The sequence below is a fragment of the Microcaecilia unicolor genome, chromosome 2 (genome assembly GCF_901765095.1).
Source record: "Microcaecilia unicolor chromosome 2, aMicUni1.1, whole genome shotgun sequence".
Taxonomy (NCBI): Eukaryota; Metazoa; Chordata; class Amphibia; order Gymnophiona; family Siphonopidae; genus Microcaecilia; species Microcaecilia unicolor.
In genome coordinates, this window is record NC_044032.1 from 542,530,930 (window position 1) to 542,557,276 (window position 26,347).

Sequence of the window (26,347 nt, forward strand, 5' to 3'; positions counted from 1 at the left end):
GGAGACTTGCGTGGCGAGTGGGAAGTCAGTCCATGCATGCACTGCACTCGTGCCAGAAGACTCTGGCAAAACTTTTATATTTTGCTCTTGCAAAACGCTGATTTCCAGGCAGATGTCAACCCACATGTGAACAATCAGCCCGCTGTCATCAGAGAATACCTACTACAGGTAAGTATCTTTGCTTTCCCATACCTCATGCCCATCCTGGCACACCTTGGACTGCAGTTAAGCCTTAGCCTTCTATCTGGAGCAGACTAAAGCCCATTAGTCCACCCAGCAGCTTGGGTGGTTTAATCCAAATAGGATGGGGGCAGTTGTCAGTAAACACACTTTATCCAATTGGACTCTTAACTCTTCAAACTACAACCAGTGACATTTTAATCCCATTATCCCTTTCTCACCCACTACTATTTATTTTATTGTAACAGTTCAGCAATTAATGATGGAACCTACAGGCTCACTGACAACTGTAAAGTAAAATACAAATCAGTATAAGTAAAGGAGCTTAACACACCTCAACTATAGAACCCATCAATTCTAGATTTTAAATAACACCTTTTAACTCCTCTTCCTATCTACCCCTCCCCCAGCATAAAACATTCCAAAAGACAAAACTTGAAACCTTTCCCCCCTCCCCCTACCCACCCTACTACCTCACAGGAAACTTATTTTTCTTCGTGAGCATCTAAAAACCACCCAGAGCACCTGTTATACGTCATTGAGGCTGTGGCCCCCTAGGATTTAAAATGGCCAAGTAGGGGTTCCATACGAGTAAATTCTTAAGGTCTAAGAGTACCCTTCACCTCCCACGTGACCGAGATGCACCTGGTTCCTCTAGTGCCAAAAGACCAGGGGATCCGGTAGGAGCCAACACTAAGAACCTTCCGAGCCACCAGACACAACTTACGACTATTAGCAGATCTGGATAAGGGCTGGAAGGCTCTGGGCACATCTAGCAAAAATTGCTCTACCAATCCCCATATGTCCTGATCCAATAACCTTGACAATCTCCTAATCTGTTCCCAAAAGCTCCAAATCCTGGGACATGCCCAAAAAGCATGAAAAGGTGTGGCGCGGGTGCCCGCATTTAGAGCAGGAAGACCCCCCCTCCCCCCCCATATGAGGCACCTGAGCTTTGGGCATATACACTCTTAAGAATTACTCTATACCAACATTCTGTCTCGCATCAGTGGTCAAAGTATGAATCCCCTTAAGGGAGTGCTCCAGCGAAGTCTGAGTCAATCTTCCATCTGAGACTGACTTTTCACCAAGACCTTGCGGAGCTGTAAAATAGACCCATGATCTCCACTTCTGCAAAAAAAAAAAAAAAACCTCATGAACCTCAGCCCCTACCTTAATCTCCAATAAAGATCTGTCTAAAGCAGACACATAATGCTGGAGTTGTGCTTATGCAAACTTCTGTACAGGAAGAGCCCACCCTACCCTGCAGACTCTTCAAAGAAAGCATTTATTCCTCCCCCTACCACATGTTCTAGTTGGGAGAGGGAGGAGATTTCTCTATCTCAAAAGTAGGGTTATCCATCCCTGGGGTAAATTCCCCATTTCCCCAAATAGGAAGCTGATCTGTGGTGTATGCTTCCCCCACTCTCCCTGCTAAAACCTTCCACATCTCCTGCAATGGGCCTAGCAACACACTGTGTGGGGTGAGAAGGCAACTGAACAGCTGTACAGTGAAGCAGATAATAAAAATTATATGGCACATAGTAACGCTCTTTCTAAATCCACCGGTGTTCTCCCAAATGTCGTAACACCTGATTATAAAGCTTCATATATGGAACCCCCAGGCCTGTCTCCAATCCCCCAGCATAGAAGCCATTCTCATTTTTTTTACCTAACCAGCAAAACTTGCCAAAGTCTATAAATACATCTCAAATCTCTAATAATCGCAAAGGTAAAACCTGAAGCACATATAACCACCTTAAAAGGCTTACCTGCCACACCAGTGACAATAGAAGATCCCTCCGATGTGTACCATCCAAAAGGGCCCCCACATTAAGTCTGTACAATAGCTGTGTCCATAGTTAGTCTGCCATTGGTATGTAAAATTGTCGCCCATTGAAGAGAACTCAGGTACCCACAAATCCTGCACCTGAGGAAAGGATGACGAGTCCTCTTTCTCCAAACTTTAAACAACCCCGTGAAATCATATATTCCTGTAAAGTCTTTACGTTTCAAGAGATTCCTGAGGATTCATCAGATGCACTAAAATGTCACCGGCAAAGGCCACCACCTTAAAACACTGGGACCCCATCTGCACACCTTGAATAATTGGGTTTGCCATAATATCCCAAATGAGGGGGTCCAGTGACAGCACAAAAAGCAACAGCAAAAGGGGGCAACCCTGCCTCATACCCCTAAGCACTGGGAAGGATGAAGACTCCAACCCCTGTTCACCAGTACCCTTTCCTGAGGCACCAAATATTAACACCCTGAAAACTGATTATAAAACGGCCTGAAAAACCATAAGCTGCTAAAGAAGCAGTCCTAACGAACTCGGTCAAAGGCCTTTTCAGCATCAACTAAGAATAGACAGGCCTTACGTTGTCTATACTCCAGTCAATATTCTCCAAAGGTTTTTCGTGACCGCTTCGTCTTTTTGTCTTCAGCAAAATATGACCGCCAAAACTGAACACAATACTCCAAATGGGGCCTCACCAACGACTTGAAGAGGGGCATCAACTCCTCTCTTCTGCTGGTTATACCCCTCTATGCAGCCTAGCATCCTTCTGGCAACAGCTGTCGCCTTGTCACATTGTTTCTTTTCCTTTAGGTCCTCAGACACCAACACCCCAAGGTTTCTCTCCTGAGTCGCGCTTACTAATCTCTTCCTCCTATCTGGTATCTCTTTTGGGTTTCTGCATCCCAAATCCATCACTCTGCACTTCTTGGTGTTAGGTTTTTTTTTGTTTTTTTTTGTAGTTAAAATTTCTTCACACAAATTCAAATATTAATGTGCTCAGTTCATACCCATTCCAACCATTATATCCCCAAGGGAACGTGTGATAGTGTCACAGATGGAACCAGGGGTGTAGGCCCCCACAGATTAAGCACTAGCCCCCTCTACTTTGGACCCCCTCCTGCCACTGACCCTCCCCTGTCGCAAGGTACCTTTGCTAGACCCCCGTCAGCTGAAGTTGTCTTCAGTGCCGGTTGACTCCGGCGCCTTCGAGGTTGACTGACTCCCGACGTCCTGCATGCACATCCTGTATGTATCCCTGTGCAGGACGTCGGGAGTCAGACACAGATCAACAGCAAAGGCGCTGAAGATGACTTAGGCTGGCAGGGGTCCAGCAAAGGTACTTGGCGACAGGGGAGGGTTGGCGGCAGAAGTTGTCTTCAGTGCTGGTCAACTCCGGCACCTTTGCTGGCGGGGGTCCAACAAAGGTACCTGGTGATGAGTCGGTGGCAGAAGTCGTCTTCAGCGCCGGTCACTCCGAAGGCGCTGAAGACTTCAGCTGGCAGGGGTCCAGCAAAGGTACCTGGCGACAGGGGAGGGTTGGCGGCAGAAGTCCTGCATGCACGTCCTGTATATAGCCCCGTGCAGGACATCTGTAGTCAAACAGATCAACAGCAAAGGTGCTGGAGTTGACAGCACTAAAGTAGACTGGCTGGCGGGGGTTGGGGACCCCTGCCATCAAAGGTTCCTGGCGGCGGGTCCAAAGTGGGGGGGGGGGGGTCGGTGGCTGTGGGAGGTGGTCTAAACTGTGCCCTCCTCCCGCCGAGGTCTGGCTACACTCCTGGATGGAACTATCATTGCACATTAGGCGCTCCAAATCCCATATGTATGTACATACTATTGCCTTCCGCAGCACTATAGTTTGTCACTTATAACTGCATTCGCTTTCACTGTCTACTAGTACACCAATCTTATGCATTTATAACAAAAACTGGATAGCTCACATACAATAGTGTTTGCAGGAAATTGTAGTTTCAATTTTTCTTATGCTCTAGGTAATACACCTAATGCATAAATGTATACATGTAAAAAAAAAAAACCTAATGAAGACCTAAGGCTAGCTCATTTGAGCCCACTGTGACACCCCTCCCTTATCTAAATTCAAATATAAACATAGATTATACCACCTATCCATTACAGTATAATCTGATAGATATGCATAAATATTGAGGTTTTACTTCCCTTGGGGATGTCTCCCATGTGTCCATGCTCTAGTGAACACTCTTCGTATTTATTTCTTCACTCAATCTCACTAGATACCAAAAAATCCCCTTAACCCTAGCAGAGTTTCACATTGCTTCTTCAGAAGGGGAATCTACAAATAGACATACACAAGTTTAAATCACAACTTCACATGAGCTGAAGTATATCTCACATAAAGCTCTTAAATAAATCCTTAAACATTGTTTCACAGTACTTTCTAAACGATCAAACAGGTTTCCACAGGGCTCTGCCCTTCCTACCGTAGTAGCAGAATGTGTTTAATCACCACCCATGCACTCAAATATACAGTGGCGTCAGATCCAGCAATGCTGTTGGTTAAAATTCCCCTTCCCAAATGCTGTCACAACCACCCCTTGTCACAAATGAACAATATCAGAACCTACAGCATCATTAGTTATATCATTCCTCCCACTTTAAATCACAACCACTCTGTTAAGCCACAAGGCTGGATAGTGTCCCAGGTAGATTAAACGTTGCTCTTTTTGAGTTAAATCACTCGGCGATCCACCTCTCGCCAGTGGATACTGTACTATAACTCAAAAAGAGCAACTGCTCACCTTCCTTTCCTCCAAGCGGATTCCATTTACCACCATCCTCTGCCACCTGTCGGTCACCAGTTTCCTATCCAGTTCAGCCCTTTCAGCTTATTCACGAGTCTTCTGTGGGGGACTGTATCAAAGGTTTTGCTGAAATCCAATTGGATTACATCTAGTGCACATCCTTCATCCATTTTTTTTGGTCACCCAGTCAAGTCAGTGAGATTCATTTGGCAGGATTTTCCTTTGGTAAAGCCATGTTGCCTCAGGTCCTGTAACCCATTGGCTTCTAGAAAGTTTATCCTTTCAGCAGTGACTCCATTATTTTACCTACCACGAAGCGAGACTTACCGGTCTGTATTTTCCCACTTCCCTGTTTCCACTTTTGTGAAGAGGGACCACATCTGCTTATCTCCAGTCTCACTTAACCTCTCCCGTCTTTAAAGATCTATTAAATCTTTGAGGTCCCACCAGGACCTCCCTGAGCTCCCTCAGTATCCTGGGATGTATCCCATCTGGCCCCATAGCTTTGTCCACGTTCAAATTTTCCAGCTGTCTATAAACTTCTGTAAACAGCGTAGTATCCATTCCCAGGCGTTCCCTCTGCAGCCAACCACAGTCCTTTTTCCAGGATTTTCCTCCTTGAATACTGGAGAGAAGTAATTGTTTAGCACATTCTCTTTATCATCTTCACTCTCCACATAACCATTCTCATTTTCTTTCAGTCTGTTTGGTAGTGTCTCCTAGCCAACGGCCCTTGGGCAGGACTAATATTCACCTGGAATAAAGCAGTTAATTCGTTCTCAAGTCTCATTTCTCCATTTTACCTGTTCTGTTTCCACTGGCTCTCAGGCCTTTCCTGCCCCATGCAGTATTCTAATCGGGGAAACTTGTATGATGGGGAGAAGACTTCTTGCCTGAACAAAATTAGGCAGACTTAACTTCGATAGGCAGGGCTGCCCCCTCTCGCCCCTGCTCTTTGTACTATCTTTAGAGCCTCTACTGTGTGCACTCCGATAGGAAGATAAAATTAGGTGTTTCCATAGGGACTCGGTGTATCAAGGTGCTGGCATACGCGGATGATCTTCTGTTGACCCTGACAGGTCCAGGGCGGTCTATAAAAGAACTGTTAGATAAAATTACACAGTACGGACAACTTTCTGGGTTTAAGTTAAATGTGTCCAAGTCAATTGCGATGGGAATTGGAGCAGATGAGGGGAGAAACTGGGGAGACAGGTTACCTTTTCAGCAAGTGAAGGACCACATAAAGTACTTGGGAGTGGTGGTTCCGGCAGATATCAATAATTTGTATGATCTTAACATTAATAGGCTTTTGAGAGAGACAGAAACTAGCCTGAAGGCGTGGGCCGGGCTCCCTCTTTCGTTATTGGGCCGCATTGCCCTATTTAACATGATCATAGCACCCAGGTGGTTGTATTGCAAATGTTGCCATTGTATATAAATAACACGCATGAACGAAAGTTGAGGGCCTTGACGCAGAAATTCCTCTGGCGGGGCAAAAAAGCCCGTCTCGCATTTACCACGCTCTGCGTGCCAGTGGAACATGGACTGGGGCTGATGAACATAAGAGATTTAAATATTGCTAGTGGTATGAGGACAATTAATGACTGGTTCCGAGGCACAACAGATTTCACAGACACTCCACTGGAACTTGAGTTCACAAAGGGGATTCATTTTAGTAATTTACATTCTGCTGGGACGCCGGTGCCTCGTGTTTTGAAACAGACAAGGGTCATGCCATGTGCGGTGGCAGTCTGGAAATGGATTTGCAAACTCCACCACTTTTCCTCGAAAGTGACACAATACCTACCAATCTGTGGCAATGCAGCATTTGCTCCGGGACAGATATATGCAGTGTTCCATAGGTGGAAGAGACGAGGGATGGAATACTTATTGCAAGTAATTAATAGAGAAGGACACATAAAGCCATTTATTGAATTACAAACAAAATATGGGATACTACAAAATGAGAAATTCTTTTATGAGCAATTGAAGCATTATGTGACTTCACTGCCTTGGGAGTCCTTGGCAGAAGATGCACAAGAAGAATTATCGGCATTCTCCCTTGGAGCCCAGCAGAAGGTGCCCTTATCTTACCACCACCGCCACATAAAAGACACAGCAGAAGAACCAGATTACTCTGGTTTGGCCAGACTGTGGACAATAGATCGCACCGAAATTAGTGCAGCCCAGATTAGGTCCCATGTGCTGTCAATAAGACGAATCACATACCAGTCCATACATTGGGAATTACAATACAAGTTCGTGCTGCGCGTGCATGTGCCCCCCAAATGAGCATTTTATATGGGACTCTCTCCCTGGGGGGAGTGCCCGAAATGTAGAGCAGAAGGAGCAAACTTGGGGCACACGTTTTGGCAGTGCAGAGAAGTGGAGAGATTTTGGAAAGAACTCATCAAATATGTAAATTCACTTTGGAAACAATGTTGGACTTATCTCAACCCTTTTGTTTGGTCATCTAATAACTAGCCGCCCCACAGTTAAAAGGCTTTACATCATTTGTCCAACGAGCTATTATTGTGGGCAAACGAGTCATACTAACAGAGTGGTTATCGACGAGAGGCCCGACACTACAGCAGTGGAGGACACGCATGATGTGGATGCTATGCATGGAAAATGAGCGTGCCTGATATCAACTCGCAAATGGGAATATAATTTCAGCAGCGGTGGAACACTCTAACCCCATCAGCACGCAGTTATCTTTTGAACTTATAATAGCATACAATAATACATTGAGAGAATGTCAAGAATAAGGAAGTTTTTTTTTGGGGGGGGGGGGAAGGATGAGAGTTGGGGTACAAAATGGAAATGGATGGTTAAGTTGGTTAATAGATGTACTAAAGTTATTACATGGTTCTGTACACCAATAAAAATGATTTAAACATAACTTTACAGTTTGTTTCAGAACTTTCAAGATCTGCTTCTAGTCTCTCAGCAACTTCTGCTTTTTATTTAAATTGGATTGATATATCAAGTAGTCTTTTTGTGTATGGTGTACAGCGCTGCGTATGCCTTGTAGCGCTATAGAAATAAGTCGTAGTAGTTTTACTTATTTTACTTAAGCAATGATCTCTATTGGAGAGTCCATCTGTCCCTTTATTTTTGTATATGAATAGACTGCTAGACTTCAAGAATCTAAACAGTAGATTTGTGGCAGGGCCTAGGCTTCGCTTTTCCTACAAGAGCTAGCAGGGGAACAAATAAAGGGTGTACCTCAGGTGATGCAGGCCAAGCCTTGCCTACTAAAGTACGAGCAGAGCTAAGACGTGGAATGCAAGCCTGCAGTCCCTGCTCATTTAGGAAAAATATGGTGGCCTCCATAGAAATGGGAAGGATACAAAAAGGGAGGGAATATAGTGCAAAAGGTATGTAGAATAGGGTAGGGAGGGACATTGGAATGGGGAGTGCAGGACTAGGAAGTAGTTTTCATGCCCCATTGTACCTCCTAGTCCTGGCTCATGACATTTTGACAAAACATCTCCACAGAATGAACAAGCAGATTCTCCCCATGGCACTCAGATAATTATCAGCCACTGCTTGCATCCCTATCCACCAGATTCTCCCCATGGCACTTGGATACATATTGGCCACTGCTTGCATCCCTATCCACCAATCTACACATTACATGCTACCCTAATGACCGTTTACCCTGCTAGTTTTGGCCTAAGTCCCTCAGATGCTACTGTAGGATCGTTACTTATCTGCAAATGGGAGAGAAACATGCCACTGATGTCCTGTAGGTGTGCCTCCCCCCCCCCCCCAAGTTTTTTGCTAAGACACATTTCTCCAAATGAAGATGCTCTGCTATAGTTCTTCATTCAGTTTTAGGTAGTAGAGCAGACATCTATCTAAGTTCATGCCCATTGACTGAAAGTAGGCTTTTTAAAACAGGTTTTCAGGTAGTAAACCTTAACCACTCAAAGCAGGGCTTTCAAGCAGAAAGTGGATTTTTTTGCACCGTCTAATTGATGCAAGGCAGGTAAATATACTTTCAGGGAGCACTATTGATTTCTAAGATGTTTAGATAGCGACATAGGCCTATTGAACTTATAAATTCCTTTAGTCATGTCAAGCTGTCTTACATGACTAGGTCAGATGCAGAATTTTATATTAAAGCTTGCTCATGTGTGTTTCTGCAGTGGTCAAGCATCAGTAAAAGATAATGTAGTTTCCATTTTAGAAAGGAGCAGGACAGCTTGATCACATTGACTTTTAGTGATCAGCTTAGTACGTAGCTAAATGTCCAGTCAATCTAAACGGGAAAACAAATTGGCATAAGGTGGTGCTTGCAGTGGGTTTGAAAGTGTAAACCCAGCTCTAGATGCTAACTTCTCACTACTAAGATGCTGTGAATGTTGCACTTTTAACCTATTAAATCTTTAAACAGGTGACAGCTCTATCCTGAAACGTTTTTTGGCAGAAACAAGCAATCTTTCTTCTGAAGAAAGGGCTTCCCATCTTGAAAAGAATGAGGTATTCTTAATATTAAATACGCTGTTTTAACAGCAATATTGTAAGTCTGCGTAGTGACATGGTTTCTTTTCTACTCTAGGCTATTCAGGCAGTCCATGATGCAGTAGCCCAGGAAGGGCAATGTCAGGTAATGTTTGTTGCAGTATTGTTAATAATCTAATACGACATGCTGATTTAACTTCCATTTTAAAATGTATGCAATTCAGATGAGATCAGCATTATATCTTCTATAGTGTAGCCCAATGATGAGCTTCAGGAGTTATACATGGTAAATTTTTTTTTTTTTTTTCTTACATTTGTACCCCGCGCTTTCCCACTCACGGCAGGCAATAGAGGGTTAAGTGACTTGCACAGAGTCACAAGGAGCTGCCTGTGCTGTGAATCGAACTCAGTTCCCCAGGACCAAAGTCCACCACCCTAACCACTAGACCACTCCTCCACTTTCTCAGTTTTCATTATAGAAAGGAGCAGGACAGATTGATCACTTGACCTAATCAGCTTAGCATATAGCTAAAACATTCCTAGTGTTTACATAAGGCTTGAATCATGATAAAAGCTAAATCTGCTGATCCATGACAGAATGAATATTTTCCATGCACAAATTAAGCAAGGTTTTTTCTTTTATATTAAAGATGAAAGCTACCATTTTTCTATTTAAATATTACCTTGCTCATTCAGGAGCTGTCCCAAGAGTGAGGTAGAGATCTTGCCCAGGTTCTAAGAATTCTGTCAAATTCTTAGCTTTCCTCCCCTCCAAAAGCTACATCTCTGCCACTTTTTAGAACAGGTACACAATATAGCACACACATAACGATACTAAAGAAACTGTGCCCCTCCAGTACATTACCATAGCTCTTGAAACGTTCTGTGTTGCGGGATGGGTAAATTACTTTTCCTCCTTTAGTCCTACCAGCCCAGAACAAATGGGTTATGTCCATCTACTAGCAGGAGGAGTGGGGGGAAGTAGTCCCAGGTAATTTGCTCCTTAAAGGTATTGTGCAGCTTGGAGTGATCAGCATTTCCAATAGCCAAGCAGTAGTGCTCAAGACTACATAAAAAAAAACATGGAAAACTCAACAGCTGGTGAGGCCATGTGTTGACTGAAGTTGTAGTGAAGCACATTCTTAACTGGCAAGCAGATCTCACTGAACCAGGTGACATAGGATTTTGAAGGTAACTCAAGAAATGACATGTGAAGAGCCTATAACGAGAAATTAGAGAGCGTTTCTGGTCTGGTAGGGCTAAAGAAAAGAACCATTATGTAAGACACAATTTCTCCTTCCTTTGTGTCCAGTCCAGAGCAATTAGCAAAGCAGTGTCCCCGTCAGGGTGGAAGTAGAGGATAAAAACCCACAAGGAGATAGGTCTGATGTGGTTTCTGCAAAACAGCAGAGCATGCCAGGCCTGAAGTTATGGTTCAACCTATATAATGCAAGAATAGGATCCCTGAAGCATACCATACTAAAGCAAGGTATCTTATAAAGATGCCTCAGAGGTGCTGACAGCACCTCTTGGTAAAGGAAGGTGGCGAATAACTGAGGTGAACATCCAGAGAGCAAAGTGGTGAGCGTCATACACAGCCATGAAACAATAGGAAACTTCCTAGAATGTGGGCAGGAATAGAACCACAAACCCAGGAGCTACCACAAAGAATAAACAAGCACAAAAGCATCATAGTCTCATCTTCCTGGAGTCATTGGTCCACTTCCCACTTCGTTCATCTGTATTTTGACCTCGTGGGATTTTGTGTTCATCCACTCAGGTGGAGAGCCTATCCTAACTTGGTGTAACAAATGCCAGGAAGTCTTGCATTTCAGAGGCCAGTCTCCACCAAAGATGTGAAGCTGAGGCAGATTATATCCCAGTAGCTCCAAACCAGAGAAGTCCTGGCAATTTGGCAAATGAAACAAGTGAAGAACAGTGGCTCCAGAGGCCAGTGAACCAGAGATCACAATGCCCCAGAAGAGAGAAAAAGCAGAGAACTTAGAGACAAGGAGAGTGACTGCAAATGACGCAACAGCAGGGTCAGCAAATGGTAGAGATCAACCTTCAGAATAGGAGGTACCAGGTGGAGAGAAAATAGCTGACATTATTGGACACAGCATCCATCACTAGATAATTCAGTTGAAAATAAAGATCTCTAGATGGATGTGGTAGGCATATCTGTTAAGACATTCAGATTAACCTCACAGGTGCATTAGGAGCTGGCCGGAAACGTACAATGGCCTTAATGTCGACACAACAAGCATGGCTTTTGATGGTCCATATGCAGACAGCAAGTTCACCAGCTTGGAGGGTGTGAGGTATGGTGTCCTTTAGGTGGATGTGACAGGTGGTGCAATAAAGGAAACAGTTCTTTTTATAGCAGATCTCTGCAGATGGAGATGGCTATTGAGTCTTCAGCAGGTAGTACCATACCAGAGGCTACTACATATGACAAAGCGAGAGCTACAATTGAAGCCACTCCTGTGTGGAAAAAAATTCATTGCACCTGTTTACGCCCATGGCCCCTGCATATGCCACCCACAAGACCCTTCGGGACGCTGCCTTCAAAAATACACCTGTGGATGGAATTGGACTCTGTTCCTGTAGACACTCTCAAAAGGTAATTGAGTAAGAAACATCTTGAGTTTGAAACCTACCAACTTGTGAAGATGAAGCAACAAGAATGTGTTCCATATGTGCCATCAGAGCCAACTTCCAAAATTATTGAGGGTGCCAAGCACACATTACCTCACCTTGGACACAGTCGAGGAGTTCGTTCAATATTGGGTATGCTCAGGCACTCACAGAGCTGGCTCCCATGATATGTACTGCACAAGCAGCTGTTGCCTCTGTTAACCCTGCCTAACAAAAGTTTGTTCAGTACAGGGAAAACTTTCATTGCATGTCACAGGACAGCATGGTGGAGTAGCATTAAAGCCGCCAGTACTGTATAGTTGGAAGGCTGGAGCACAGGAGGAAGTTGGTACCTTCACATGGAGTACTGACACTGGCCCACACAATCAGGTGTAGCTATCATACTGTCCCCTGCAAGAGGTACCCTATTGAAGCACTGAAGCAATACTGGTGAGGCTGCTGCTTAGGCTAAGATGCAGGTGTAGTTACTGGTCCCATGCAGCTGATGAGGCTGCTACTATCCATCACTACTGCTCTTGTGTTCCTCCAAATAAGGTTGTTACCACTATACATGTTACTGCCCTTGCACCACCATGCAGTACATGCTGATTCCACCACTGTAGAGTACATGTAGCAGCTGGCACATCAGTGAGGCACTGGCTTAGTGTAATATCTGTAGTTGCCCTTGGGTAGCACTTAATTGCCACCATGAAGGAATTAAGGTGGTGAAACTGCATTGTTTGGTTGCCACTGCTGTACAGCAGACAGACAATATGCAGTGCAGTTCACAAGGCTGTTGCTGCTGTGTAGTGTATATGGGCATTGCCCCAGAACAAACCATGGAGTCATTGCCCTAAAAACACAAATGCTCATGGGGGTCATTGCCCTAAAAAAACAAATGCTAGCCTGCTTTCCTCTCAGTAGTAGCCGCTACCCATCCACACATGCTATGCAACAGAGTAACCCTGGGGCTGGTCCCACCATGCAGCAACTGAGAACATTCTGCTATAGTGCAAAACCTGCACCTGCTGCCATTGCATAACGGGATGCAGAGAAATTCACAGCCCCTGAACCTTCAGATAAGGGCTCAGCTGGGCACCTGAACAGACTACTTCCCCCCCCCCCCCCCCCCCCCACACACACACACACACACCACGGGAATTTGTATTGCTGAAGTATCTTAAGCAGCATGCTATCAGTAAGAGGCATAATAAGGACTCCCATCATACCCTGTGTAGGGGCTATGGAGCAACGGTGCAAATCGAGGTTTCTCACCAGTCCTGTAGAACAAAGTGAGAACTGTAAAGAACCAAGATAGAAGAGAAAAATTGATTGTAGCAGAGCACCCCTACTTCCACGACTGCATAAACACACTGGCCAAACATAAATAACCCATCAGCATGAAATCGGTACAGAGCCAAAAGAAAGGGTTGAAATTCCATGTACAAAAGGGAAAAGGAAGTTGATAGGAGTGTATTACCGTCCGCCTCGCCAGGATGAGCAGGTAGATGCAGAAATGATAAAAGAAATCGGATGCAAACAAAATGGGCAATGTGATAATGGGTGACTTCAATTATCCAAATATAGACTGGGTAAATGTAACATCGGGACACGCTAGAGAGGTACAATTCCTTGATGAAATCGACAGCTTTATGGAGCAGCTGGTGCAGGAGCCGACGAAAGAAGGAAAAAACCTAGGCTTGGTCCTTTGTGGAGCGCATGATCTGTTGAGGGACGTTATGGTACTGGGGCCGCTTGATAACAGTGATCATATCAATTTTGATATCTACCTTGAAGTAACTATACACAGGAAGTCAAATACATTGGCGTTTAACTTTAAGAAAAGGAGACTATGATAAAATTAGAAGAAAGGCTAAAAGAAAACTTAGGGGGGCAACTGAGAGGGTAAAAACTGTACAACAGGCATGGACGTTGTTCAAAGATACCATCCTGGAGGCCCAGGCAGAACATATTCCGCGAATTAGAAAAGAAAGACAGAAGTCCAAAAGACAGCCGGTGTGGTTGAAAAGTGAGGTGAAAGCATACGCCTTCAGAAAATGGAAGAAGGAACCGTCTGAAAACAAGAAGCAGCATAAGGAGTGTCAAAGCAAATGCAAGGCGCAGATAAAGAAGGCCAAGAGGGATTATGAAAAAAAAATAGCAAAAAATTTTTCGGTATATTAAAAGCAGGAAGCCAGCAAAATCGGTTGGGCCGCTGGATGACCGAGGGGTAAAAGGGGTGATCGAGGAAGATAAAGACGTAGTGGAGAGAGTGATGAATTCTTTGCTTCGGTCTTCACCGAGGAAGATTTGGGTGGGATACCGGTGCTGGAAATGGTATTTCAAGCAGATGAGTCGGAGAAACTTACTGACTTCACAGTAAACCTGGAGGACGTAATGGGGCAGTTCAGCAAACTGAAGAGTAGCAAATCTGGACCGGATGGTATTCATCCTAGAGTACTGATAGAACTGAAAAATGAGCTTGCGGAGCTACTGTTAGTGATATGCAATTTATCCTTAAAATCGGGCGTGGTACCGGAAGATTGGAGGGTGGCCAATGTAACGCCGATTTTTTTTTTTTTTTTTTTTAAAGGTTCCAGGGGAGATCCGGGAAATTATAGACCGGTGAGTCTGATGTCAGTGCAGGGGAAAATGGTAGAGGCTATTATCAAAAATAGAATTACAGAGCACATCCGAAGACATGATTACTGAGACCAAGTTAGCATGGCTTTTGTGTGGGGAAATCTTGCCTGACCAATTTACTTCAATTCTTTGAAGGAGTAAAACATGTGGACAAAGGGGAGCCGGTTGATATTGTGTATTTTCAAAAGGCGTTTGACAAGGTATCTCATGAAAGGCTACAGAGGAAATTGGAGGGTCATGGGATAGGAGGAAATGTCCTATTGTGGATTAAAACTGGTTGGATAGGGAACAGAGTGGGGTTAAATGGGCATTATTCACAATGGAGAAGGGTAGTTAGTGGGGTTCCTCAGGGGTCTGTGCTAGAACCACTGCTTTTTAATATATTTAAATGATTTAGAGATGGGAGTAAGAGGTAATAAAATTTGCTGATGACAGTTATTCAAAGTCAACTCGTGACAGGATTGTGAAAAATTACAGAAGGACCTTGGGAGACTGGGCGGCTAAATGGCCGATGACGTTTAATGTGAGCAAGTGGAAGGTGATGTATGTGGGAAAAAAGAACCCGAATTATAGCTACATCATGCAAGATTCCACGTTAGGAGTTACGGACCAAGAAAGGGATCTGGGTGTTGTCGTCGATAATACACTGAAACCGTCTGCTTAGTGTGCTGCTGCGGCTAGGAAAGCGAATAGAATGTTGGGTATTAGGAAAGGTATGGAAAACAGGTGTGAGGATGTTATAATGCCATTGTATCGCTCCATGGTGCGACCGCACCATGAGTATTGTGTTCAATTCTGGTCGCCGCATCTCAAGAAAGATATAGTAGAATTGGAAAAGGTGCAGCGAAGGGAGACTAAAACGATAGCGGGGATGGGACGAGGAAGATGGCTGAGGGAAGACATGATAGAGGTATATAAAATGTGGAGTGGAACAGGTGGATGTGAAGCGTCTGTTCACACTTTCCAAAAATACTAGGACTGGGGGGGCATACGATGAAACAAATTGGAGAATTTTTCTTCACCCAACGTGTAATTAAACTCTGGAGTTTGTTGCCGGAGAACGTGGTGAAGGCAGTTAGCTTAGCAGAGTTTAAAAGGGGGTTAGGTGGTTTCCTAAAGGACAAGTCCATAAACCACTACTAAATGGACTTGGGAAAAATCCACAATTCCAGGAATAACATGTATAGAATATTTGTATGTTTGGGAAACTCGCCAGGTACCCTTGGCCTGGATTGGCCGCTGTCGTGGACAGGATGCTGGGCTTGATGGACCCTTGGTCTTTTCCCAGTGTTGCATTACTTATGTACTTATGTAGACCTGAAAGGAAGCCAGCTTGTACTATCAACAGAAATTTAGGATTTGACAATTTGCATATCTAATATCTGAATCAAATCCATAATACCTAGAGAATCAAATTCCACCTTATGAAGCCTGGAAAGACTAGCTGCTTGCCCAAAGAGGATATCGTTAAGAGCTGTTAAGGCTGTGTATGAAAATACTCCAGGAAATTGATGTTGCAGAAAACAAGTAACTTCAAATCTGCTCAAAATATACATGGGTGGGACCAGACTGCTTGCATTGGCATTTGAGACAGAGCAGCTCTTGGGGGAAGGCCAACAGTTGCTCAAAAGCACATGGTTCGGAATAAGATGTCTTTCAAAGATATCACCAAAATAGGGAAGAAAAGTTGCAATAGAGGGCATAGTAGGCAGGTGTCTTATAAATAAAAAGCAGACAGATTTTCAAGATTGCACATTATCACTGTCACTACTGGGCAACATGTAAATAGGAACAAGCACAATCTCAAATGTCTATGTGCAAATGCTAGAAGCCTAAGAAATAAAATGGGAGAATATATTGTACTAAATGAAAAAATAGATATAATATGTATTTCTGAGACCTGGTGGAAGGAGGGACACTTGTCATACCAGGATACAAATTATCAGCGATAGGGTTGATCGAATTGGTGGAGGGGGTAACATTGTACGTTAAGGAGGGCCTTGAATCAAATAGACTAAAGTCTACAGGACACAACACATCTTAGAATCCCTCTGGATTGAAATTCCATGTGTAAAGGGGAAAAGGATAGTGATAGGAGTGTTCTACCGTCCACCTGGCTAGGATGAAGACACAGATGTAGACATGTTATCAGACAGTTAGGGAGGCTAACAGACTGAGCAACACAATGGGTGATTTCAATTACCCCGATTATTGACTAGAGTCAATATCAGGGCATGCTATAGAGGTAAAATTTCTTGATGGAATCAAGTACTGCTTTATGGAGCATCTGGTTCTCGAGCTGACAGGAGGAGGAGCAATTCTATATTTCAGTCCTTTAGTGGAGCAAATGATCTGGTGCAGGAGGTAATGGTGCTGGGGTCTCTTGATAAGTGATCATAACAATATCAGATTTGATATAACCTCTGGGGTTTCTTGATAAGAAAAAAACCTTCAGAAAATAGAGTACAATGGCAAATCAAATGCAAAGCGCTGATAAGGAAGGCAGAGATTTTGAAAAGATTGCGTTGGAGGCAAAAATGTGTATTTTTTTTTTTTTGTAGTATATTAAAAGCAAGAAGCCAGCAAAAGATTCTGACCTAGATGGCAGAGGAGTATCATTGGGGAAGAAAAGACCATAGCAAACATTAAATTCTTTGCTTTGGTCTTCACAGAGGAAGATGTGGGGGAGATACTGGTGCCAGAAATGGTATTGAGTGCTGATGAGTCAGAGAAACTGAATCAAATCTATGTAAACCTGGAAGATGGGGCAATTTGATAAGAGTAGCAAATCGCCAGGACTGGATGGTGTACATCCCAGAGTATTGATGGAACTGAAAAATGAACTTGTGGAACTATTGTTAGTAATATGCAATTTATCTTTAAAATCAAGCATTTTACCAGAAGACTGGAGAGTGGCCAATGTAACACTTGATTTTTAAAAAGGGTTCCAGAGGTGATCCGGGAAACTACAGACAGTGAGCCTGACGTTAGTGCTGGGCAAATAAAGAACAAAAGAGCATATTCAAAATCCAGCATGGATTTAGTGAAGGGAAATCTTGACTGGCCTCACCAATCTACTACATTTCTTTGAAGGGGTGAGTGAACGTGGATAAAATTGAACCGGTTGATATTGTCTGGATTTTCAAAAGGCATTTGACAAAGTACCTCATGGGATTGGAGGTAATGGTCTATTGTGGATTAAAAACAGGCTAAAGTATAGCAAACAGAGTAGGGTTAAATGGTTAGTATTTTCAATGGAGAAGCATAGATAGTAGGGTTCTGCAGGGGTCAGTGTTGGGACCTCTGCTTTTTTTATTTGTAGAATTTTATTGAGATCAAGCACATTGGTTCAACAATAACAGCAAACATATAGTTGGCAAACAAGCAGAACTCTGTGACCAACCACTCCAACAGACTGAACTAGAATGTTCATTCCTCTGTATTTTTTGTCTTACTGTATAGTGATCTTATTTCAATAATCTTAACTTTTACAACAGACCCAAAGTAATACCCCCTTCTTCCCCGGTAGATGAGGACACCATTTAACCAACAGCTTTGTCCAAATTCAAATTCACCTGTTTTTTCCTTTTCTGTTTTTTCCCCTTCCCTCCTTCCCTTATTACACAGAGCATGCCTGTATAAAAGGGGCCCAAATGTCTTTCCACGTTGCTTGGGTTCGTCTCTTGCAGTCAATCTTTCCATGTCACAAATATACCATAGTTTAGAAATCCATCCCAACAAGGAAGGCACTGACCTCTTCCAGTGCCTAGCCAGATTTAGGCGAGCATAACGTACCAAATTTGACTGATTTCGAGACAGCCCAGATAGCCTCTTGCCAAATAAATGCCACTGAACCCCACCACCTAGCCAGCCCTGCAAGCAAGCCTGAATTGCCTTCCAGTAAGCCCTTGCTTTGGGGCAAGCACACCACAGGTGACCCATAGTCCCCTTTTCCAGACATCCACACCAACAAGAAGGTGGACTTCAGAGAACATGTAGCCTAACTGGGGTGAGGTACCAGCAATAAAGTACCTTGACTGCATTTTCATTAACAGACAGCAATAGTGGATTTCACTGCTACTACTAATCATTTCTATAGTGCTATTAGACGTACGCAGTGCTGTACACTTGAACATGAAGAGACAGTCCCTGCTCGTCAGAGCTTACAATCTACAAAGTAACATAGTAGATGACGGCAGAAAAAGACCTGCACGGTCCATCCAGTCTGCCCAACAAGATAACTCATATTTGCTGCTTTTTGTGTATACCCTACTTTGATTTGTACCTGTGCTCTTCAGGGCACAGACCGTATAAGTCTGCCCAGCACTATCCTCACCTCCAAACCACTAGCCCTGCCTCCCAACCACCGGCTCTGGCACAGACTGTACAAGTCTGCCCAGCCCTATCCCCATCTCGCAACCACCAGCCCCACCTCCCGATCTTGACTAAGCTCCTGAGGATCCATTCCTTCGGCACAGGATTCCTTTATGCTTATCCCACGCATGTTTGAATTCTGTTACCGTTTTCATTTCCACCACTTCCAGTGGGAGGGCATTCCAAGCATCCACTACTCTCTCTGTGAAAAAATACTTCCTGACATTTTTCTTGTCTGCCCCCCCCTTCAATCTCATTTCATGTCCTCTCGTTCTACCACCTTCCCATCTCCGGAAAAGGTTCGTTTGCGGATTAATACCTTTCAAATATTTGAATGTCTGTATCATATCGCCCGTTTCTCCTTTCCTCCAGAGTATACATGTTTAGTTCAGCAAGTCTCTCCTCATACGTCTTGTAACGCAAATCCCATACCATTCTCGTAGCTTTTCTTTGCACCGCTTCAATTCTTTTTACATCCTTAAGATACGGCCTCCAAAACTGAACACAATACTCCAGGTGGGGCCTCACCAACGACTTATACAGGGGCATCAACACCCCCTTTCTTCTGCTGGTCACATCTCTTTATACAGCCTATCAACCTAGCTACGGCCACCGCCTTGTCACACTGTTTCGTCGCCTTCAAATCCTCAGATACTATCACCCCAAGATCCCTCTCTCCGCCCGTACCTATCAGACTCTCCCCGCCTAACACGTCTCCCTTGGATTTCTACTACCTAAGTGCATCACTTTGCATTTCTTCGCATTGAATTTTAATTGCCAAACCTTAGACCATTCTTCTAGCTTCTGTAGGTCCTTTTTCATGTTTTCCACTCCCTCCGGGGTGTCCACTCTGTTACAAATCTTAGTATCATCCGCAAATAGGCAAACTTTACCTTCTAACCCTTCGGCAATGTCACTCACAAATATATTGAACAGAATCGGCCCCAGCACCAATCCTTGAGGCACTCCACTACTTACCTTTTGCTCCGAGCGAATTCCATTCACCACCACCCTCTGGCATCTGTCAACCAGTTCCTAATCCAGTTCACCACTTCGGGTCCTATCTTCAGCCCATCCAGTTTTAAGAGCCTCCTGTGGGGAACCGTGTCAAAAGCTTTGCTGAAATCTAAGTAGATTACGTCCATAGCTCGTCCCTGATTCAATTCTCCTGTCACCCAAAGAACTCAATGAGGTTCGTTTGGCACGATTTCCCTTTGGTAAATCCATGTTGTCTCGGATCTTGCAACTTATTGGCTTCTAGGAAATTCACTATCCTTTCCTTCAGCATCGCTTCCATTACTTTTCCAATAACCGAAGTGAGGCTTACCGGCCTGTAGTTTCCAGCTTCTTCCCTATCACCACTTTTGTGAAGAGGGACCACATCCGCCGATCTCCAATCCCTCGGAACCTCTCCCGTCTCCAAGGATTTATTAAACAAATCTTTAAGAGGACCCGCCAGAACCTCTCTGAGCTCCCTCAATATCCTAGGGTGGATCCCATCCGGTCCCATGGCTTTGTCCACCTTTAGCTTTTCAAGTTGTTCATATACACTCTCTTCCGTGAACGGTGCTCTATCCACTTCAATCTCATTTGTACTTTTTGCAGTCCATCGCGGTCCTTCTCCAGGATTTTCTTCTGTGAAAACAGAACAGAAGTATCTATTTAGCAAATTTGCTTTTTCTTCATCATTATCCACATAGCGGTTTGCAGTATCTTTTAGTCTCTCAATTCCCTTTCTAGTCATTCTCCTTTCACCAATATACCTGAAAAAATTTTTGCCACCCCTCCTTACATTTCTAGCCATTTGTTCTTCCGTTTGTGCTTTCGCCAGACGTATCTCTCTTGGCTTCTTTCAGTTTCATCCGGTATTCCTCCTCGTGTCCCTTTTCTTGAGTTTTTTGTATTTCTGGAACGCCAACTCTTTAGCCTTTATTTTCTCAGCCACTTGCTTGGAGAACCATATCGGTTTCCTTTTTCTCTTGCTTTTATTTACTTTCCTTACATAAAGGTTCGTGGCCCTATTTATAGCTTCTTTCAGCCTGGACCACTGTCCTTCCACTTCTTGTATTTCCTCCCATCCCATCAGCTCCTTCCTCAGGTATTCCCCCATTTTACTAAAGTCAGCATGTTTGAAATCCAGGACTTTGAGTTTTGAGTGGCCACCCTCCTCTTCAGCCGTCATATCAAACCGTTTGATGGTCACTGCTGCCCAGGTGGGCACCTACTTGGACATTTGACACATCCCCATTTGTGAGTACCAGATCTAGCGTCGCTCCCTCCCTCGTGGGTTCTGACACCATTTGTCTGAGCAAAGCACTTTGAAAAGCATCCACGATCTCTCTACTTCTTTCCGATTCCGCAGACGGAACTGTCCAATCTACATCCGGCAGATTGAAATCTCCCAACAGCACCTCTTTCCTTCCCCAACTTTTGAATATCAGCGATCAGATCTTTATATAGGTCCTCCAATTGTCGGAGGTCTGTAGACAACACCCACATGGACAGAGGTTCTATTCTCTCTTTTTAAGGTGATCCATATCGCTTCTTCCTTTCCCCAGTTTTCTGTCATTTCAGTCGCTGTGATATCATTTCTCACATACAGAGCTACTCCTCCACCTTTACGCCCCTCTCTATCCTTCCTAGAAAGATTATAGCCTGGTATGTTTGCATCCCAATCTAATTAGGACAAACAAGAGATAAGGGAACCTTAAGGTAAGGACGATAAAATAAGGGTTCTGAACAAGTAAATAAGGGTTAGGAGTTAAAAGCAGCATCTAAAAGGTGGGCCTTTAGCTTAAATTTGAAGAAGGCCAGAGATGGAGCTTGACGTACCGGCTCAGGAAGTCTATTCCAGGCATATGGTGCAGCAAGATAAAAGGAACGGAGTCTGGAGTTAGCGGTGGAGGAGAAGGGTGCAGATAAGATTTACCCAGTGAACGGAGTTTCCGGGGAGGAATGTAGGGAGAGATGAGTGGAGAGGTACTGAGGAGCTGCAGATTGAATGCACTTATAGGTCAATAAGAGGAGTTTGAACTGTATGCAGAAATAGATAGGAAGCCAGTGAAGTGACTTGAGGAGAGGGCTAATATGAGCATAACGACCCTGGCGGAATATTAGTCGTGCAGCAGAATTTTGAACAGATTGAAGAGGTGGGAGATCTGTGAGAAGCAAGTTGCAATAGTTTAAGCGAGAGGTGATAAGAGCATGGATGAGGGTTCTGGTAGTGTGCTCAGAAAGGAAAGGGCAAATTTTGCTGATATAGAGAAACGACGGGTTTTAGTAGTCTGTTGAATATGTGCAGAGAAGAAGAGGGAGGAGTCGAAGATGACCCCAAGGTTACGAGCTGATGAGACAGGAAGGATATGAGTGTTATCCACAGAAATAGAGAATGGGAGAGGATTTGAGGTTGGTTTAGGGGGAAAGATAAGAAGCTCAGTCTTGGTCATGTTTAGTTTCAGATGGTGCTGAGACATCCAGGCAGCAGTGTCAGACAGGTAGGCTGATACTTTGGCCTGGGTTTCGGCTGAGATTTCTGGTGTTGAGAGGTAGATCTGGGAGTCAATGTAAAGATGCTACTGAAAACCATGGGATGAGATCAGAGTACCAAGGGAAGAAGTATAGATAGAGAAGAGGTCCCAGGACAGATCCCTGAGGTACACCAACTGACAGTGGGATAGAAGTAGAGGAGGATCCACTAGAGTATACACTAAAGGTATGCTGGGAGAGATGAGAAGAAACCCAGGAAAGAACAGAGCAAGTGAGGACAGCATATCAAGGAGCAGACTGATCAGTGTCAAAAGCAGAAGATAGATCGAGAAGGATGAGGATAGACTAGAGACCTATAATTTTTCCATGGTGAGCCAGTCATCAGATATAACTAATCCCAGTTCCTGCTCCCAATTAGCCCTGTGGCCTTGGCACACAGGAACTAGTTAACTCAAATGTTGATACAAACGGGTGGTAAATCCATGAGTACCCCTCGTCTTTGCACAAGTCTTCCAAATAGGAAATCATCTCAAACAATACATGCTCGAGTACTAGGAGCAACTAAAAAAATTCTCCAGCTGCATACAAGCATACTGATCTGAGGGAGGTGATACTCTGCAACTAGGGATGCAAAAGGTATAGACTCATCTTCAGATACCTGGCCCCATGTACTCTGGTCCCTGACGTGCCCACTGAGAAACACCCCCTCCATCCTAGGGGGGACATAAGATTACCCACAATAGGTGTAAGCCGTGATTGTTTCCTATTCCCAAAGCTGAGTCCCAGTAATGAAAAGTAGACGTAATGGATGGGCACAGATTCCGTGACAAAACAGCAATATTTACAAGGCAGCCAGGTAAGATGTTTTAGGGGACGAGCCCCTATCAAGTGTTCCAGAAAAAATCCATCATTTAGATGACGATGCATGGAACCACTCGCTGCATGAGCCTGTGCCCCACCCTATATTACCAGAACTCATTTGTGACTGCAAGCCCTCCTTGACTCTTTCCCTTATATAAAAAGGCCCTAGGAAGCTGAGGTCTCTTGTTCCATATAAATCTAATTAGCCTATCCTGTATCCTAGCCAAAAAAGATCTGGGAAGCTGCAGTGGTAGTACCTGAAAGATACAAGTATCTAGGTAAAATGTTCATCTTAAGAGTGGCTAGCCTACCAAACCAAGACAATTCCAACACAGACCACCTATCCAGGTCTCTAGAGATCTCACGGACGAGGGCCAGGTAGTTAGCCTGAAAATGGCCTCGACCGTTGTAGGTAAATTTACACCAAGGTAATGAATAGACTGTCACCCATTTAAAAGGGAAAGAGGCATGCAAAGTCTCCACAAGTTAATGGAAAGCCTATAACCATTCCCTCAGTTTTGAGGCATTTTTTTTAACCCAAGACTGCTGAAAAAGCCCCGAATTCCGCAATTTAAATAAGGGATAGAGATCAAAGGGTGGCTAAGTGACAAAAACATCTGCAAAAAGAACGATTTTAAACTCCTCAGATCCACACCTAATGCCCACTATATCTGGGTTACTCCTAATTGCCACTGCTAAAGGCTCTATGAACAGAGTAAACAATGGGGAGAGGGGACATCTGACACCCGGAGTGAGAGGAAACAATGCTGTTACACCCATTAATACGTACACAGGCCTTTGACGTACTTGAATCCAGTGACGAAACTCCCAATGGACCCCATCAAAGGCTTTCTCTGCATCTAACCCCAATAGGCACATAAGTAGCCCCTCCCACTGTGAAAGGTAAAGCAAATCAACAGTTTTCCGCACATTATCCATAAACTGAAGTTTAGCCACAAAACCCACCTGATCTGGATGCACCAAATCTGGCAGCACCACAGACAACCGGTTAGCCAAAATGTTTGCCCATATCTTAATGTCTAAATTCAGAATAGAAATATGGCAAAGACACACATTCAGTTCTATCCTTGTCAGGCTTTAGTAAAACTGCCACACATACTTCCATCAATGGGGGCAAAGGAGCTCCCTCTCAAACTGAATTTTATAATCAAAGCCAAATAGGGAACCATATCCACTCTAAAGGTCCTATAGAATTCATAAAATCGTCCAGTCCAGGAGATTTACCGGTAGGCAGGTTTTTTACCACCAGAAGAACCTCCTGTGCTGTAATAGGTGTGTCCAAAGCTTCTTTTTTTTACATTTGTACCCCATACTTTCCCACTCATGGCAGGCTCAATGCGGCTTACACGGGGCAATGGAGGGTTAAGTGACTTGCCCAGAGTCACAAGGAGCTGCCTGTTCCTGAATTGGGAATTGAACTCAGTGGGGTCCATTGGGTATTACATAGGGCTGAGAGATGTTTGGATTGCAAATAAGCATAGTTCTCATGTGGAGAAATACCAGGGTCTGCTGTGTACAAGGCCTCAATGTTGAAACCTCATACTAATCTGAGAAGACTTAGGAACACCCCACGACCATCCTTCACACGCGGGATATGTCGCTTGGCTCTTGCCCTCTGTAGCTTTATAGCCAACAACCGACCTGCTTTGTTACTAAACTCATAATAATTTTGCTTCAGGCGAGAGTAGGCAAATTGCAGTTGTTCATCATGAATATCAGCTACCTCAAGACGCAATGCCTGAAGTTCCCGAAGATCAGCCACCTCCCCAAAGACCTTGTCTCCTCCAAGATCCCTAGTCTTGAAATACATTGAGCCAATTTATTCCTTTGCTTTTGCGCCCGATTACTAGCTTTCTGTAGGAAAAAAACCCTTCCTACTGCTTTAAAGGCATCCCAGACTGTTCCCATAGAAGGCCCAGATTCCATATTTAGCTCAAAATAGTCATTCAGTGACTCTTGGCAAGATTGACATACATCCTGGTCCTGTAATAACAAGTTATTCATTGTCCATCGTCTGTCACAAACTTCCTGCAAGAGAAGGTATAACTGCCCAGACAGGTGTATGGTCTGATATAGTGATATTAACAATTACCGGAGAACAGTTTATATCGGCACGGTCTCGTCTACAAAAATATAATCCAAACGAGAATAAGTAGCATACGGAGATGAAGAAAATAATCTTGGGCAGCAGGGTGCGCTAACTGCCAAACATCATACAGGCCCAGGGAGTCAACCATAGACTTGAGGCTGGCAAAGGCCTTGCAGTCTACTGATGAAGAACCAGTCTTGTCCATGGCAGGCTGCATGGTCGTATTAAAATCCCCTGCCAAAAGAAGCCTGACAGCGGACTGAAGGTGGGCAAGAGATCATGATGCTCATTAGGAGCATAGACTGAAGCTACAGTTACTGCCACCTAGTCAAGCAAAACATGTAATAAAAGGAAATGACCATCAGGGTCTTGCCTAACACTGATTAACTGAACAGGTTAAAGATTCATAAAATAGTATGGCCACTCCTTGCTTTTTTTTTTTTTTTTTTTTTTGCCCGTGCACTTCAGAGGCAAAGTAAATGTTTGGATAGCGAGTGCCTCAGTAACTTTTGTTTATAAAAAAAAAAAATGTATTTCCTGTAAACACACAACATATGGTTGAGCTTTCAACAGTTCCCTAAAGAGAGCTGAACATTTATAAGGGGAATTAAGTCCTTTAACATTATAACTCATTAACTTAAGTGCTGACATTCAACCAACTTTTAACAGAATGACATTGTGGATGAGGACAATTTGGATTTAGGATGTTGTGCTCTATTGTTTGACAGACCCCACCCACCTACTGAACACCTCGCATATCTCTCCATACCCACAGAAGAGCCACCTGGTGGGATAAACGAGGGTATAACCCCCAGCCAGACACAACCCTCACCCCCCCCCCTCCAACCATCAACACATTTAACCTTCCCACCCCCCAAAACTTGCTGAGTAATTGTCCTATCATCAAAACAAATGTATAATACACGCATACTTGACCATCATCCATACTCCACAACATCAAGGCCTCACATAAGAGATCAGAACCAGAAAGTCGTCTTAACATAA

The 26,347-nt window shown here is 44.0% G+C and overlaps 1 protein-coding gene across 1 annotated transcript in view; it reads left to right on the forward strand.

Moving 5' to 3' along the window:
• The window catches only part of UCHL1 (ubiquitin C-terminal hydrolase L1), a 95,690-nt gene that overhangs the window by 52,996 nt on the left and 16,347 nt on the right, over positions 1-26,347 (forward strand). The window contains exons 5-6 of the mRNA XM_030192622.1: positions 9,164-9,249; positions 9,329-9,376. Of these exons, the coding sequence (XP_030048482.1) occupies positions 9,164-9,249; positions 9,329-9,376 (134 nt within the window). The remainder of the gene's footprint in view (positions 1-9,163; positions 9,250-9,328; positions 9,377-26,347) is intronic.